This window comes from Larimichthys crocea, chromosome XV (genome assembly GCF_000972845.2).
Source record: "Larimichthys crocea isolate SSNF chromosome XV, L_crocea_2.0, whole genome shotgun sequence".
NCBI lineage: Eukaryota > Metazoa > Chordata > Actinopteri > Sciaenidae > Larimichthys > Larimichthys crocea.
In genome coordinates this window covers 6,651,050-6,670,202 of record NC_040025.1, presented here as the reverse complement: position 1 = coordinate 6,670,202, position 19,153 = coordinate 6,651,050, and the positions used below count along the sequence as shown (strand labels likewise).

At 42.4% G+C, this 19,153-nt stretch overlaps 1 protein-coding gene across 3 annotated transcripts in view; it reads left to right on the top strand.

Annotated features, from left to right (window-relative positions):
• The window catches only part of prkcz (protein kinase C, zeta), a 113,407-nt gene that overhangs the window by 41,134 nt on the left and 53,120 nt on the right, over window positions 1-19,153 (top strand). For 2 of the 3 annotated variants that reach the window (XM_010749875.3, XM_019255564.2), the window contains one exon: window positions 8,638-8,723. In XM_010749875.3, the coding sequence (XP_010748177.2) occupies window positions 8,638-8,723 (86 nt within the window). Of the gene's footprint in view, window positions 1-2,503; window positions 2,675-8,637; window positions 8,724-19,153 lie in introns of those variants that run through there. The other variant, XM_019255556.2, reaches the window with a different exon arrangement.

Below are 19,153 nucleotides of genomic sequence, written 5' to 3'. Positions count from 1 at the left end.
CCACAAACACACTAGGAAAAAACGGCGGACACTAACAAAAGGGGGGAAAAAACAATGGGCTTATGTACACTGGGTGATGGAGTTCAGAGACAGGTGCGGGTGATCAAGGTTATAAGGATGATTTCCCATACTGATTAGTTTGTTGATTATTTTAAATACGTTTTAATTTCTTAACATGAAATCGTAAAAGGTTTAGTGGGAGACATTCAGGGTTAATGGACACACAGGCGTGGTATTACGTCATCAGTAGAAGACTTCAGACTGTTTTCTCTTCTCTCATTGTACTCTGAGACAGACAGACACTCTTCAAGAGGCGATTGATGAGTCTCCCTTTTCTCAGATTTGATTTGCTGAACTCGATCTGCTCTCTCTGATCCACAAACTCTAAAAGCCTGGTGGCTGCTCTGTCACATCTCTCCTAAACTATCCCCATTCATAACATTGTTACCACATCATGCAGTGCAGAGCCATGTTTGCATTGTCTTAATTTCAGTGTTTAATAGTTGTTAATGATGTTTTTAAAAACTGTTTTTTTCCTGTGTGAGTGCATGTTTCATCTACACACGAGAGGAAGCCTGGCTTCACAGATATCTGCAGCTGTTACATAGATGCTCCTGCTGATTATGTAACTGTGCTCATTAGACCGGCTTTCCCAAATCAACGCACGGCTTTTATTCAGTGCGTATTTGTGTGTTTGGAGAAAGAGAGTAGAAATGGAAAATAGCTGCTTTCTGCTTGTGGCGATCGGCAGCACTGGGCTGTTAAAGTAAAATGCAAGGTAATTTAGGACATGACCCTAACACAGGTCTGTCAGTACACACACACACACACACACACACTAAACAGATGGAGTGAAAGTGGATATGAAGTATTAATGCTAAGATCTGAAAAACTACAGGACCACTTCGGTTATGTTTTCCATTCAGCCTCGACCAGTATCGTTACAAACATGTAACAGAGTCACCATCACTGCCAAAGTCTGCAAAATGTAGTCGGCCAAACTATGTCCTAGATTTCTTTGGTGTATGGACCTAAATTTTTCATGATCAGGTCACAGCGTGCTAAAAGTCTACTTCCTTAAACTTTCTGTAAAAACAATGTTCGGCTGGAGCTTCACAGCACGAGGTTCTATACAAACCTCCAGAAGGATTTAAACATAGTGGGCTGTAACAAACTAGACCATTAGAGAGCCACTGCATTACATGGTAAATCACTTTTGGGAAAGATTACCACAACGCCGAGCAGTCATCTTCTTTCTTTGGAGTATTAATCACCCTGCTACCCATCATGAGGTCATTAAGCTTATGTCAGCGGTGTATTAGGTTGCCCTCCAGCCTTTGTTAGTTCACAGATTAAGGGCATGTTCTTTAGTAAACAGAAAAATATCAGATATTGTAGAGTATAAAATAGGTCATAAAAAACTTGATAGATGGATTTACATCATCTTGTTGGGGTCTCTTCTTCTGTTTTTTTTTTTTACTTACAACTGTGGGTGCCACCTTCTGCTTATCTCATGAACTAACTCCCAATATTCACGTGGACAGAAATAAGCATTCATTTGCATTTTCTTTTGCCAAGTTATTCGGAATTTGGTTCAGATTTGCGACATATCTGGATAGAAACTATTGCCAAACAGCGAAACAACCTCTGTGGGAAGAAACATTGTGTTGCTTAGAGGTCATGTGAGATGCGGTAGTATATACAAATACTATGGTGAGAACATGTTGGTGTATATCAGCTGATATTGGACTCAACACCCACTTGTAGAGGAAGAAATGATTCCATAGTATGCCAGTCTTGTTACAGTTCTTATTCACATCTCAGCTCTCGGTAGTTTGATATGGATGCAGTGATAAATCTGTTGCCATGGTGTCGCCCAGAGCAGATGACTCATCAACATATGACACTAACTTTACAGTCCAGGGGATGCCACATATCTGCCTCTGACAATAAAAAAAGGCTATGGTCTTCATCGGGACTCTTAAATCCTGAACAAATTTCCTAATCCCACTTTTTTTTGGACATCTTTTGTCATTTCATTAATTAAAAGTCAAACTAACAAAATTAGCCATGCCACTGCCGAGCATCCCTTTTCACAGAGCTCTAATTGTGTCTCAGAGCTGTTTCATGGATCTCTCTCAGCCTCTTTGAAGTGGAAGCCTGAAATAACTTCACTTCTTGACTGTATGTGATGCTTCTTAAGAGATGGCAGCAGGAACAGTGCGTCCAGAAAATAGCTTGGCAAGGTTGACAAGTTCCCTACACCCTGATAGGAACATGGGTCGACCCTTCATTAATGAATAGGTGCAGTTACACACTGCTGACTGCCGCTGATCCCTCAAAAACCCATTGAAGACATACAGTACATTGTATTCCCAGCCCGGAGGCCCTGTGCTTTTTTTTCTCTTTCTTTTCTATTTGAGGGAGGGGTCGGGTGCTGTTGATACCAACTTGTATGCTGCTACTTTCCTGCGAGTAAAAGGAACAATGTCTGGAAGTGAGTCAAGCCCTCATAAATGTCCTGTCTTGGAGGGCCTTGGTAGTACCACCCTGTTCTCCTGCGACACAACTCCTGATACCAGCTACAGTATAACACCAGCAGGTTGTCTACTCTTCTTTAGACTTTCCACGGACAAAATGGCAGGACTCTGCGCGTTGGCCTTTGCATCCGGAGGTGTAGTATTGTGTTTTGATTCATCATCTGAGAAAGCGTTTGACTCGTCTGCTTTGTTTTTTTCAGTCTGCGTCTTTCTCACTCTCATTCTGGCACCTTGGCAGAAAAATGGGGCAATGCAACACTCATCGTTCTCCAGAGGGGGATGTTGTAATAGGTCAGCTCTTTGAAGGTCTGCTAGTCAAGTGCAAGTGGTGTGTTGCGAGCACATGTCGGAGGCAGTTGTGTTTCTAGTTTTGCATCGCCTTCAGCGATATGTAAACAAGAACTGATCCACCAGTGCAGTAAGAAATAACATCTGCTATTACCAGAGGGGATTTAATAGGCTGCCATTGTCTGTGTTGGACTTGATATTCCTATTATTATGGATAATCATGAAGGAATAGACAAGGCTTGGAAATCCCATGGATGTATTTATTTTTAGTTGTTTGACATTGACCGTTTTTTTGGGTCAGTATTGTGACAATATTCACAATGTCATGATGAGTCACAGCAACACAGCAGGAGCTGACTTTGAAGAGAACTTACCGGTCATCATGAAATCACTCTTGGTGTGTGTGAGTGTTTACCTCAGATTTAACATGACCTGCACTCTGCTGCATACCATTGGCCCCATATGTATCTGTCACTTCCCTACAGCAACACTCCTCCTCACTTGAATTTAATTTGCTGTGTGACTTTACACATGTGCTCCTGGTAGAACGCAAGGCCACAAGTCATGCCGGGCTGTTGTCGTGTTTTAAAACTTGGTTTGTTCTTTGAAGCTACAGTTCTTTGTGGTAAACGTAAAGGCTGTTTTAGATCAAGCTTCAGAGAAAACACAAAGTGGTCTTCAGACATTCATTGACTTCAGTCAAATCAGAATTTTCAATCATCCTGAATTCTTTACTTTCAATAGAACACTCCAACTGTAAAGTTAACCTTTAGTCAGAATCAAAACGTTGAATTTCAGCATGTGAAAGTATAAAACATTTTGAATATGCAGATTTTAGTTAATTCTGACTGATGAGCTTCCGTGGCTCTATAATTAGGGTTGCAAAGGGGAGGAAAGTTTCCGGGAAATTCATTTGTAAGTAGAACTTTATCAAGTTTGAATTATTTTATTGAACAATATTATGTAGTCCACGAGCTCAAATGTGGTCCAGGTACAGAAATCACCTGTGCGGGTAGGGGGTGTGGCCTCAACAGCCCTGCAGTAAGCAGTGTGCTATGTGCATGTGATTGACGAATAGCAGATATTCAAGTGTACTTGTATGAAATCTGGTTGTTTTAGTCAAGATTATGCTAAAATATATTTTTACCAACTATATTTAAGTTCCCTGTTAACTTTCAATTTTTGTAAGTTCACAGTTTATTCCTGTATATTCCCACAAATTCCTTTTAATTCCCATAGGTTTCCAACTTTGAAAATTCCCAGATTTTTGCAACCCTGTCTATAATACATTCATGATTACTCCTCACATTAATACATGAAACAAACACAAATGTCATATTTACATCCTGTTTTCTGCATCGTTTTTTCACTTGTTCACGTTCATCATCATCTTGTTGCGCCCTCTTCTGGTTTTCCCACTTGAGAATTGGGGCCACCTACCGTTAATCTAAACTAAACTACTTAATGCTCATTTGTTAATGCATGATAGTCACTTAATCAAAATTGATCCCTGAACTGAGCAGTGTTGGCACTGATTTGCCCTGCTTTTAGCTGCTAAAGTGTCTTCATGTTATCAGAATCTGCTTGTACACTGGAAATATTTACTTTTCTCATTCCATCACATTCATTTAGCTGATGCTTTTAACTAAAGCGACGCACCATAAGTGCATTCAATCATGTGGATGTAACCCGAACATTGCAAGTACACCTTGTCTGTGTGGCAGCCAAACAGAGATTGAAGATGAAAACATTTACTCACATATTTAAACTTGTAATCATTCATCTATTCATCAACGCTGTGACACAGAGACACCGAGCTAAGTGCTGCAATTTACCACTTTGTAAAAACATCTGTACAATTAATTATTTAATCACATGCACTACATTTAGTGCTGCGCGATGTGTAGGTTCACCCTCCCCCTTCTCCCCCATCGATATAGGCACAGGGGGAGAAATACTGGGTAACTATGGAAACACTGCACAGTGATTTTCCAAGGCAGGCGGCACTTTCCTTTAGAGGCCTTGAGTTAACGGGATTAGAGGGAATTCACAGACGAGACCCCAAAGAGCACAGCCTCTTTGTGTTTCCCATCTGCTCGCTTTCACCCTGATCCCTGCTTCCCTGACTCATAGACAGAGAGTGGAATATGCTAGAATCACAAAAACATTCATCACGATGCAAAAAGCCTAAATGTATAGCTGTGGACAGATAGAGCTGTTTATGGTAATGCTGAGTCTTACTATAGTGTAATCAGTATATTATCCATGTTTAAATCTCTGTGTGACGGCCTGTTAGCATACAGAGATGAGACAGTTTTAAATCTGTCTGGCTCTGATGACAATCTGATCCTCAATATTTACAAAAAAGGTGACGTACAGTAATGTATTACACATGATAGACAATAACCGAGCATGGTGACAGAAAACGAACTGACTCCCAGCTTAAAAACAGTGTGAGGCCCCCTATTAAAGTGTCTGGAACAGGAGTTCACCCCCGGCCACAAACAACGAAACACAGCTCTGTACCTGCGAACAACAAACGTGCTCTGCAGGATGTCAAACGTCATTCTGCACAGTCAGTTTGCAGAAAAGGAGAAGGGGGGGAGGTGGGGTCTGTTGTTAAGATTTACTTTTATTTGCAGACAATGACATCTGACATCATTGCTGCTAACTAATAATAGCTGGTATATGGTGGGCTGTGGCTACCATAGCAACAGAGGCAAAAAAAAAAAAGGAAGTAAGTGGAGGAGGACATCACAGCCGCACCCATAACTGGAGCAAATCAACCGGGCTGGAAAACCAGTACAGACGTGGGGAGGTACTGGGAGAGCAGCTAGTGAATAATTAGTGTGGAGTCAGGAGGACGACGCCTGATGTGGTTCAGCCAACCGTCTCACTGCATGATTTATTGAAATGTGCTGACAGCAGGTTTATTAGTCAGTTGCTGTCTGCTGCTCATGCACATGAACTACACTACCCTGTGGCCCACTACTGTGGAAGGATGACGTCATCACTTTGAGACTTCATTTTTGAAGCAGAGAGTGTGTGGTGCAAACTGAAGGGATGCAGTCTGAAAGATGTGGGTGTTTACCAGCCAGGGAGGGTCTCACCAAAGATGCCCCAGAGTCACATCATGAAAGAATTTTTAAATGTTAATAAATATTGGGATATCTTCGTCCCCACTTCATTGGTTTTGGCCATTAGTTGCTTTGAGATGTAATAAGAAAAACTCAGCTAATGGTGTGTGTGGACGAATGTCTCAATCTAATAATAAAAAAAAACATCATATGCATCATATTAATGGTACAATGATCGTGTGATGATAATCCACACATGGACAGATGCATCCGTGTGTCTGACCCTGCACATCACAGCGAGTCACTCCTCTCCTCCACACTGCCGTTTGTGTGCGATCAGATTAAAATGTTTTCGTGTCCAAAATTTCCTGCTGCTAATAGAAATATAATGCTTGTCTATAATCATTTCCCACAGTAATCACTCTGTCACTTGCTGAGTGATCGTCTATTATGCTGGATTTAGAGCTCATCTGCACACAAGGACAGGACTGGACCGTGACTAAGTCATATGAACAAGTGACATGGTGCATGATGGTTATACAAATTGTACTTCAATCAGGGAAAAGTGAATGAGGTGAAGATGATTGATTGGTATAACAGGTGATATGTGATGACACAAGTCTTACAGTAGACCCCACAAGGAGATCCGTACATATACTCTTGAACCTGTCTTGCCATTGATGTAGAGTCGGTGGCAGTGGATTGAGACAAGACAAAGTCAATTTATTTACCACCAGTAAGAAAATATGCAACCAGTAAATGTGTCTTTTTCCACTGCTCCATCAGAGATTGCTCCTATTATATCATCAAGTGGTAAATCAATATTCAAAATCACAAGTATTGCCAAATGAATCCCTTTACCCTCCAGTATTACAGGGAGATTTCTGTGATGGAGGAGCGTCTGCTTTGAGCACAGGCAACATAAATCCCCACATGGAGTCCAGACACTGGCGGCGGTGGCTGATGACTTTGCTTAAGCTGATGTCGGACATAGTGATGACGTCGATGAATCTGAGAAGAGTTGACAGCAGCATGAACGTAGTGAACGCAAAGGGAAGAGGATCATATTCAAAAAGAGGATAGATGACGATAGGCTTCCGATTGAAGGTGTGTCACTCTGCTATTGGATAGATGTGACAGCTGACGCGATCAGCTGATGTCACGATTGACGGACCCAGATAATGACAGCAAGGAAATGAGTGTGCAGCATGTGTGAGAGGAGTGAATGAGAGGATGGAAAGAGACGTTCTGTCTGACTGAACTCTGAATCGAGCTTCATTTGTACGCTTTGTAGCATTGATGGACCTCCAGAATGGACTGTGATGTTTGGTTCTTAACTTCTAGTTAAACAATTCTGGTTTCAGTTTGTTTATTGCAGAAGCATGATATAATTAGAGCTCATCACTCCCCACACAGACGTCTGCATAGAGATATTGAGGTGTGAGGAGCAAATATCTTAAACCCCTCCGGGGCCTGCAGATGGGTGCTGGAGGGTTGGCTGAGGGTGGTGCAGCTTCAATAAGCTGCCAGTTGAGAGGGTGTGTTACACTGTTGTGCAACTATAAACTGTATTAATAAAGCAAGCACTTTGGAGCTTGTTTAACTCACCCTTCCAGTCCAAAATCTGCCCCCTGCTCTGAGCTGAAGGTCTCACACGGACTGCACAAATCACTCACTAACTCACCCACAAGTCCCATGTCACAGTCAGGAACCGTCAAGCAGCTCTGAAACAGGTCGAGTGCCCCCAGGAACAGCGACGGGCTTTGAAAACCAATCTGACTCAGTGTTCGGACTGTATATTCACAATTTCCTGATACGACAGGGGCCCAAACAGTGTTTTCTGCTGCACACAGAGAGGAACTGAAAAAAAGGAGCGGCTGTAAAACGGTGGCTAATTTCTTTTTTTAGAAGTGCCGCAACCCCTGACAAACAATGTGATCCCCATTCCCCCGTTCACGAAGCTCTGCTTCACTGACTTGGTGACACACTCCAACCACATAAAGGATGAATGTGGACAACTGCTTAACCTGGTCACACATTCACAGTATATATATATTTTATTATTGTTTAATAACTTAACTTCTTTTATTTGTCTCTTAAAATCTAAAGAAATACAAAATCCATCCATCCTGATAAATATGAATATTTCTAACCTTTTGGAAGAGTTTAGAATGTTTTGTTCTTATTATAAAACGTTGTTTGATATGAGGACAGAAAGCTCCCAGTGCCGGCACACTGTGAGGGGCATGTTTATACCCTGCAGTCTATTCATAGCTGACTACATGATCCTAATATAAATAGCTACACCTCCATGGTCTCATCTGAATAAAAGACATTATGGAGCACTAATAAGTGGATTCATCACCAGGAGTAAAAGAAAAAGGAGGAACAGAGCTAGGAGCAGGGAGAGAGGGAGGGAGACTGCTGAGGGAGGGAGGCAGGCACTTTGGGTGTGTGTGTGTGTGTGTGTGTGTGTGCGTGTGTGTGTGTGTGTGTGTGAGCATGCGTATACATCGTAGAGAAACCTGACGGTTGTCTTCCCCTCACTTGAACTCAGACTCCACATGAAGGAAGAGCCTCAGGACCTTTGTCTCAGCTTCCACTCTCCTCTATCACTCCATCTCTTCCTCTGCTCTCCATCTTCCTCCACTCTAGTGTCATACACTTCCATCCACCTCCTCATTAGTCCCTCACCATGCTGCTGCTCTACAACTGTTTCCTCTCTCTCCTAGAATCGATCTATCGCCGCGGGGCCAGAAGATGGAGGAAACTCTACCGAGTCAACGGACACCTCTTCCAGGCCAAGCGCTTTAACAGGGTGAGTGTGTTCAAACTGTTAAACTAACGAACGCTCCCAGCCGGGGAGGGCATGTAATAATGCCTGAACAATGCTTTGTCAATTGAGCCCGTCTTCACTGGGAGTACTGGAATTATGATAAACAAATGCAATTTTAAAAATTATATTAGACTGCTGTCTTATTAAAAGTTGAAGGTTGGTTCGAGGAGTTTTTGAGATTTGTTACTGCTTACTGGAATTCAATGTGACCAATTTTATTATTAATATGAACATTTGTGCTGAGGATTAAACGAGCAGAAGAAGGAAAAGAGACATGAGAGCGTGTTTACAGCTTCAGTAGTGACGAGTTTTTCACAATGGTCAGTGTTCTTCTGCTGATAGAGCGGGACTCTGACTCAGTTTAAGAAAATCAAACACATACAGACATTGTAAGTGTGTGTAGATGATACTGTGCTGTGTTTGTGTAACATCAGTTCCCGTCAACAGCTTGGAAAGTCAAGTTACTTTTATATAATAAACTACTCATACATCATCTTCCATTACCAACACGTGTGCTCCTCTGCGAGCGTGGAGTGTACAGTACTGTGTGTCATGAACATACTGCGCTTTCATCATATATGACAGGGAAACAAGTCACTGCTGCAGCTGAGCTATCAGGATATCCATACATAATTCATGGTGTCCTAGTTATGGCTTGTTTAGCAGTTGTCTCATCTAAGCTCACAGCTCTGTGCTACACACACACACACACACACACACACACACACACACACACACCTGAATGCTCATGTGGGCTTTCATCATTTCCCTGCCAAGATGTTAAAGAGCTCCAGCTGCTCACTCTGCTTGTCTGAAACAAGACTTCAGCATTTAAAGTGTTGTTCTGTATAATGCACAGTGACCACTGTGGACGGCAGAAGAAGAGAGACACTGATGCTCTTTCAGTCAGAATTAAGTACCTAATGTGTTTTTATTGTGAAGTCAAAGGAAGATCAGGTTGTACACAGCCCTGCGAGTCTGTTCCTTCCTACCTTAGCTGCAGCTGGATCGTATCATGGTCGTGTGACGTTTGTTTAAAGGTCTGAGTTTTAGCCGCACATACACTCGTTAGATTTCTTTCTTTACTGAATCCTGTAGTTGCTCTGAGGTCAAAATGTGTTTGAGATAAATGAGCACGTAAGACGTGAACGCGTGGTCCAACACTGACACAAGTGTTGCTGGTCAGCTGGTGACATGTTTGTGACAATACAGATAGAAGAAGACAAAAACATCAGCTCTTAGTATGAAACATCTCCCACAGGTGCTTCAGTCTTAATGCCTAGGCCACAAGTGGATGAGGGCCAGCATCTTGCTGATTCAGCACTCAGCTCCTCCTTGATGTGGTCATTACAGCTGATGCACTGTGGAGCCTGGCTTATCCAATCAAAGACATTTATACATTAGTACTCTCAGCATGACGGGCTGCTGTCTCCTACACAGTACATGTAGAGTGCAGAATAATGATTTACCCTTACCAAACATTTGGAGGAATGGTAGCTGTTTACACACTGTGGTAAAGTTGGATGTTTGCAGAGAAGACAGAGGTTTGCATCCGGGATGTCAATGAGCGAGAGTCATCTTAACATAAAAAAATATTTATATGATAATATTTATCTAGCCAGCACTTGTGTGAGTCTCTGTACAGACGTGATGCCACCTGACAACCTCACTGTGATGAGATTTCAGGAAGATGCATACAGTCACTGCACCTGACTGCTGCTTACCCATGTAACTCCTCTGTCTTTTCTGTTTGTGCACAGAGCCACTGAGCTGTAGACATGTTGGTAGTTGTGTTGTATTTTTTAGTATTTTTAAGTTTCCCCAGTCTGTCTTTATGCTGAGCTGAACTTCTTAAAATTTTCTCAAATTATTTCTCTGAGAAGAGCCAATGCGCCGCTGCTTTCAGTCAGTGTCGACCTCTAACCTAGTCAGTCTTTTTGCTCTTTGTGTTGCCTGAAAGTGCTGATGCTCATGTGGACAGGTTTCACACATCATGCTGAACATTTAATACATGTTCACATGTGTCAGATTTCCATGCATATGATTTATTATAAACTCACGGCTCAGCAGTAAGTGTTAGTGTATCGTTAACCAGTTGTTTTTCAGGCTGGGATTTCTCTGCCTGTTGTTGCTATGCCAGCTTCCGGGCTTCTGGTTGGTTCACTACGCTGTACTCAGCATATAAATAAGCCGAGAAGAAGTAGGTCAAGTCTCTCCTCCTTTCTCTCACTCCATCCCTCTCTTCCTCTCAGTTCCTACATGTTTGTCTCCATCTCTCCTCTCCATCCCGCTCCGTCTCCCCCCCTTGATGTTGCTGTGGAAAAAGCTGCTTTGTGGATCTTTCTCCGTTAGACATAATGGAGCTCTGTGTCCCACGTGATGAAGCAGAATTCAGTCATCCCCACCGGCCTCACAGGCGCTCCATTACAGGCGCGGCTGACACTGGCGTCTCATAGTAGAAGACAGGAAATCCAAACTGTGCCGATTCAAGCAAGCTGCAGGGAAGTGAGAGGGAATGTGTTCATTTCAGAATGAGAGCTCACGTGAGGTAAACCCACGCAAACACTCATCTCCAGTGATGTCAGGACACGCTCACATTATGTTAACATAGACTTACATGTGCAACGATTGTTTTCAAAATGATAATTTATGCAGCTGTGTGGCGCTACGACAGTAAAGTTGGTCCTCCACTTTGGACGAACTGAAAGATTTAAACACTCTATGGACTAAAACGAAATTTTGTCGTAAGATGACACAAGTCTTTGACAGTTATTGAATGAATTGGCCTAAAATGTATTACGGTCATTGTCCCCAGATGATGGATCCTAATGACTTTTCAGAGCACGCTATCATCAGGTCGGTCTCAGCTGTATTTTGTATTTAGTGCTAATGAACTCATTTGAATGTGAGGTAGATTTTGTCCTCTTGACCCTGAGAATCTGGAATTACATTAGCACTGCCACTTCTTACAAAACCGTGCAGTGCTGTTTTTCATCTTATTCTATTCTCTCATAATTTCTCTTCCCCTGGCACTCAGACTTTTGTCTGAAGTGAATGTAAATGTGAAGGAGAATATGTTTCTTGCAGCCTTTTCTCTGACGATTTTTTATTTGGTGATTTGAGGTACAGAAGCATCACTCGAGGACATTTTGGTGGTAACAACTCAACAGCTGTGGATCGCCCCTCTGTAGTCCCGACTGAAAGTGAAGTTGAATTATATTTGGGCTTTCATACACGATGCATGAAGCTTGTGTTCAGCGCTAGTCGTCAAATGCTACCATGCTGGCACACTGAAATAAAATGGTGAACAACTATTATTAACTGCTAAATCTATAGCTTGACATCTAAAAAATCTATCTATAACATCCTGACATAGGCATTTGACTCTTGGTCTTCTTATACATTAATAATATGACAACTAAACTGATAAAATTAGTCACATGGTTAGACTTTTAACTCCTGCAGTGTAGTCTGAGTGGAATGGCAGATGGTTCACGCCACAGAAGAAGAAGGAACAGTATCTGTTTGCTCTCCACATGCTGGGTGATTAGTAAATGCTGAATTCAGTCTTTCTCATTAACATCAGCTTTTCATGTTGATATTATATATATGCAGTAGACTTCTGATAAAGCCTGAAAGATTTGATGTAGCCTTTAAATAATAAATCTCTCTGGTGGCTGGATTTGGCCCCCAGGCCACCATGACGCCTGTCATGTCTCTGATTCTATGGATGCTGTATTGGGATGTGATGGTAATAATTATGATTGATACTCTAGGATATTTTATTATGTCCTGTTATCCTTTCAATGCTGAAGTCAAAGATCAATGGTGAGGTCAGGAAAGAAAGAGTTCAGGAGCCTCTGATTATATCTTAACGTCTTGTGCTGTAATATTTATTGATGCTTGATCAAGGAGAATTAGAGACACTCTCATAGTACATCAGAAGTGCCTGAGTCGGTCTCACATTCTGCTCAACTCATCCTGGTGGACAGACTTTAAACCCAAAGATAACACACAAATGCTACACGCCCAGAACTAGTCAAAGAGAATGTTTTTATCATGGAGGTGTTATTGTCAACGTGTAGGTGAGTTTTCCTTGTCAGAGGTGAATCAGACAGCACATCATTTCTCAGCATATCAGGCTCTCCAGTTTCCAGGCACTCATATGATGTGTAATGCTGTCTGCCTGGGCCGAAAGGAAGGACTGTCAATCGATAAAAGCCTTTCTCATCTACTCATCCATTTATTCCCGAGCTGCAGGACTCTGGATCTTCGCCATCAGCACTTTCACATGATAAAACACAGCTACTGTATGTGGGAGAGGGATGAGCTGGTTTCAGTCTGGTGTCTGCTGTGTACGAGAGTTTGACAGTCTTCTCGAAAAATGCAATTATGAAATTACGTTATTCCTGTTTGTCCTGAGGCCACGAGGTCACACGAGGCACAGATGCATCGCTCTAATGTATTTGTGCAGGGTGGAATGGTTTCTTGTAGCTTCAAATTGTTCCTTGAACAAATCCTTTTTCTTTTCTGTGGAAACTTCTTTCCCTGAGTGAGGTCGAAATTTTCACTAGATTACATGGTGATTCTGCTGGAATATCATTGTTTTTTGACTTACTGTGTGTGTTCACATGGAAGGAGGTGCATCTCTTGCAGCCTTTTTGTGCAGTTGTTTTTGTGCTTTGAGGTAAAGAAGCATTGCTCTAGGAACCTCTGCTGCTGACACTAGAGTTGTCTTTTGAATTCATTTATTTTTTTATTTTCACTCTTCCAGACTACAGTGATGGCTCTATTTGTGGTTCCTAGATTTTCAGCCATTCCGATGGCATGGCTGCAGGGACAGCAGTGTCTTATGACTTTCCCTTTAACATCATCACAACTAGGGATGTAACGATGCATCGTGACACGATTAAAAATCGGTACAAATGTGTGACGACTCGCATCGGTTGACAGAAAATATAAATAGCGATTCTTGGCGAATGGGAACCCGCATAGCGCATGCGCTCTCACTGGTCAAACAGGCTTCCCGGCGCGTTGCGTGAGCGTGGCGTATTTTGTCCATCCTGCAACGTTTGCTTTACAGGTTTTGATCGAAATATATTGACCTTACGTGAATGATGTTAAAGGGAAAGTCATAAGACAGTGCTGTCCCTGCAGACATGCCACTAGAAGGCTGAAAATCTAGGAACCACAATAAGGCCATCACTGTAGTCTGGAAGAGTGAAAATAAAAAATGAATTCAAAGACAACTCTAGTGTCAGCAGCAGAGGTTCCTAGAGCAAGCTTCTTTACCTCAAAGCACAAAAACAACTGCACAAAAAGGCTGCAAGAGATGCACCTCCTCCATGTGAACAAACCCAGTAAGTCAAAAACAATGATATTCCAGCAGAATCACCATGTAAATCTAGTGAAAATTTCGACCCTACTCAGGGAAAGAAGTTTCCACAGAAAAGAAAAAGGATTTGTTCAAGGAACAATTTAAAAGCTACAAGAAACCATTCCACCCTGCACAAATACATTAGAGCGATGTGGCCTCGTGTGACCTCATGGCCTCAGGCAAACAGGAAACGTAATTTCATAATTGCATTTTTCGAGAAGACTGTACAACTCTCGTACACAGCAGACACCAACTGAAACCACTCATCCCTCTCCCACTCAGTAGCTGGTGTTTATCATGTGAAAGTGCTGATGGCGAAGATCCAGAGCCTGCAGCTCGGGAATAAATGGATGAGTAGATGAGAAAGGCTTTTATCGATTGACAGTCCTTCCTTTCGGCCCAGGCAAACAGCATTACACATCATAGTGATGCCTGGGAAACTGGAGAGCCTGATATGCTGAGAAATGATGCGCTGTCTGATTCACCTCTGACAGGAAAACTCACCTACACGTTGACAATAACACCTCCATGATAAAAACATTCTCTTTGACTAGTTCTGGGCGTATAGCATGTGTGTGTATCTTTGGGTTTAAAGTCGTCCATCAGGATGAGTTGAGCAAAGGTGAGACCGACTCAGGCACTTCTGATGTACTATGAGAGTGTCTCAATTCTCCTCGATCAAGCATCAATAAATATTACAGACCAAGACGTTAAGATATAATCAGAGGCTCCTGAACTCTCTTTTCCTGACCTCACCTTGACCTTTGACTTCAGCATTTAAAATGGATAGACAGGACATAAAAAATATCCTAGAGTATCAATCATAATTATACCATCACATCCTAAAACAGCATCCATAAATAAGAGACAGACAGGCGTCATGGTGGCCTGGGGGGCCAAATCCAGCCACCAGAGTGATTTATTATTTAAAGGCTACATCAAATCTTCAGGCTTTTTTCAGAAGTCTACTGCATATATATAATATCAACATGAAAAGCTGATGTAAACGAGAAAGACTGAATCAGATTTACAACACCAGCATGTGGAGAGCAAACAGATCTGTTCCTTCTTTCTTCTGTGGCGTGAACCACTGCCATTCCACTCAGACTACACTGCAGGAGTTAAAAGTCTAACCATGTGACTAATTTTATCAGTTTAGTTGTCATATTATTAATGTATAAGAAGCCAAGAGGCAAATGCCTATGTGGATGTTACAGATAGATTTTTTAGATGTCATGCTATAGATTTAGCAGTTAATAATAGTTGTTTCACATTTTATTTCAGTGTGCCAGCATGGTAGCATTGACGACTAGCGCTAAACACAAACTTCATGCATCGGTATGAAAGCCCAAATATATTTAACTTCACTTCAGTCGGGACTACAGAGGGGCGATCCAGCTAGAGTTGTTAACACCAAAATGTCTCGAGTGATGCTTCTGTACCTCAAATCACCAAATAAAAAAATCGTCAGAGAAAAGGCTGCAAGAGACGTACCTCCTTACATCATTCACTTAGACAAAAGTCTGAGTGCCAGGGGAGAGAAATATAGAGAAATAGAATAGATGAAAAACAGCACTGCACGGTTTTGTAAGAAATGGCAGTGCTAATGTATTCCAGAACTCAGGGTCGAGAGGACAAAATCACCTCACATTCAAATGAGTTCATTAGTACTAAATACAAAATACAGCTGAGGCTGAGGGAAAACCGACCTGATGATAGCGTGCTCGAAAAGTCATTAGGATCCATCATCTGGGGACAAGACCGTAATACATTTTAGGCCCAATCATCAATAACTGTCAAGACTTGTGTCTTCTTACGACAAAATTGGTTTTAGTCCATAGAGTGTGAAACTTTTCAGTTCGTCCAAAGTGGAGGACCGACCAACTTTACTGTCATGCGCCACACAGCGCATAAATATCATTTTGAAACTCGTTGCACATGAGTCTATGTTAACATAATGTGTTTGCGTGGGTTTACCTCACTGAGCTCTCATCTGAAATGAACACATCCCTCTCACTTCCCTGCAGCTTGCTTGAATCGGCACAGTTTGGATTTCCTGTCTTCTACTATGAGACGCCAGTGTCAGCCGCGCCTCTAATGGAGCGCCTGTGAGGCCGGTGGGGATGACTGAATTCTGCTTCATCACGTGGGACACAGAGCTCCATTATGTCAAACGGAGAAAGATCCACAAAGCAGCTTTTTCCACAGCACACACAGGGGGGAGAGGAGCGGGATGGAGAGGAGAGATGGAGACAAACATGTAGGAACTGAGAGGAAGAGAGGGATGGAGTGAGAAAGAGGAGAGACTTGACCTACTTCTTCCGGCTTATTTATATGCTGAGTACAGCGTAGTGAACAAACCAGAAGCCCGGAAGCTGGCATAGCAACAACAGGCAAGAAATCCCAGCCTGAAAAACAACTGGTTTAACGATACACTAACACTTACTGCTGAGCCGTGAGTTTATAATAAATCAATGCATGGAAATCTGACACATGGAACATGTATAATGTTCAGCATGGTGTGTGAAACCTGTCCACATGAGCATCAGCACTTCAGGCAACACAAAGAGCAAAAAGACGACTAGGTTAGAGGTCGACACTGACTCGAAGCAGCGGCGCATTGGCTCTCTCAGAGAAATATTTAGAAAATTTTAAGAAGTTCAGCTAGCATAAAGACAGACTGAGGGAGAGGGGAAACTAAAAATACTTAAAAATACAACACAACTACCAACATGTCTACAGCTCAGTGGCTCTTGTCACAAACAGAAAAGAAGAGGAGTTACATGGGTAAGCAGCAGTCAGGTGCAGTGACTGTAGCACTTCATGAAATCTCATCACAGTGAGGTTGTCAGGTGGCATCACGCTGTACAGAGACCCACACAAGTGCTGGCTAGTAAATATCATCATATAAAGTTTTTTTATGTTAGATGACTCTCGCTCATTGACATCCCGGATGCAAACCTCTGTCTCTCTGCAAACATCCAACTTTACCACAGTGTGTAACCTACTGTACATTCCTCCAAATGTTTGGTAAGGATAATTATTATCTGCACTCTACATGTACTGTGTAGGAGACAGCAGCCGTCATGCTGAGAGTAACTGTATAAATGCTTTGATTGGATAAGCTAGGCTCCACAGTGCATCAGCTGTAATGACCACATCAAGGAGGAGCTGATCTGATCAGCAAGATGCTGGCCCTCATCCACCTGTGGCCTAGGCATTAAGACTGAAGCACCCGTGGGAGATGTTTCATACTAAGAATTTTTTTGTCTTCTTCATTCTGTATGTCACAAACATGTCACCAGCTGACCAGCAACACTTGTGTCAGTGTGGACCACGCGTTCACGTCTTAGTGCTCATTTATCTCAAACACATTTTGACCTCAGAACTACAGTTCAGTTAAAGAAAGAATCTAACGAGTGTATGTGCGGCTAAAACCAACCTTTAAACAAACTCACACGACCATGATAGATCCAGCTGCCACCTAAGGTAGGAAGGTACAGACTCGCAGGGCTGTGTACAACCTATCTTCTTTTACTTCACAATAAAAACACATTAGGTAACTAATATTGACTGAAAAGCATCGGTGTCTCTCTTCTTCTGCCTCCACCAGTGGTCACTGGTGCATTAACAGAACAACACTTTAAATGCTGAAGTCTTGTTTCAGACAAGCAGAGTGAGCAGCTGGAGCTCTTTAACATCTTGGCAGGGAAATGATGAAAGCCCACATGACATCAGGTGTGTGTGTGGTGTGTTGGTGTAGCACAGAGCGTGAGCTTAGATGAGACAACTGCTAAACAAGCCATAACTAGGACACCATGAATTATTATGGATATCCTGATAGCTCAGCTGCAGCGGTACTTGTTTCCCTGTCATATATGATGAAGCGCAGTATGTTCACACACAGTAGGTAACTCACGACGCGCAGAGGAGCACACGTGTTGGTAATGGAAGATGATGTATGAGTAGTTATTATATAAAGTAACTGACTTTCCAAGCTGTTGACGGACAGATGTTACACAAACACAGCACAGATACATCTACACCACTTACAATGTCTGTAGTGTTTGATTTTCTTAAACTGAGTCAGAGTCCGCGTCATCAGCAAAGAACATTGACCATTGTGAAAAAACTCGTCACTACTGAAGCTGTAAACACCTCTCATGTCTCTTTTCCTTCTTCTGCTCTTTAGTCTCAGCACAAATGTTCATATTAATAATAAAATTGGTCACATTGACTTCCAGTGAGCAGTAAACAATCTCAAAAACTCCTCAAACCAACCTTCAACTTTTAATAAGACAGCAGTGTAAATTCATTTTAAAACTCATTTGTTTGTCATAATTCCAGTATCCCAGTGAAGACAGGCTCAATTTGACAAAGCATTGTTCAGGCATTATTACATGCCCCCCCGGCTGGGAGCGTTCGTTAGTTTAACAGTTTGAACACACTCACCCTGTTAAAGCGCTTGGCCTGGAAGAGGTGTCCGTTGACTCGGTAAGTTTCCTCCATCTTCTGGCCCCGCGGCGATAGATCGATTCTAGGAGAGAGAGGAAACAGTTGTAGAAGCAGCAGCATGGTGGAGGGACTAATGAGGAGGTGGATGGAGGTGAAGACACTAGAGTGGAGGAAGAGGAGAGCAGAGGAAGAGATGGAGTGATAGAGGAGAGTGGAAGCTGAGACAAAGGTCCTGAGGCCTCTCCTTCATGTGGAGTCTGAGTTCAAGTGGAGGGGAAGACAACCGTCAGGTTTCTCTACGATGTATACGCATGCTCACACACACACACACAAACAAACAACACACACACAACACACACACACAACACACACACACACAAAGTGCCTGCCTCCCTCCCTCAGCAGTCTCCCTCCCTCTCTCCGCTCCTGCTCTGTTCCTCTCTTTTTCTTTTACCTGGTGAGGAATCCACTTATTAGTGCTCCATAATGTCTTTTTATTCAGATGAGACCATGGAGGTGTAGTCTATTTATATTAGGATCAGTAGTCAGCTAGGAATAGACTGCAGGGTAAAACATGCCC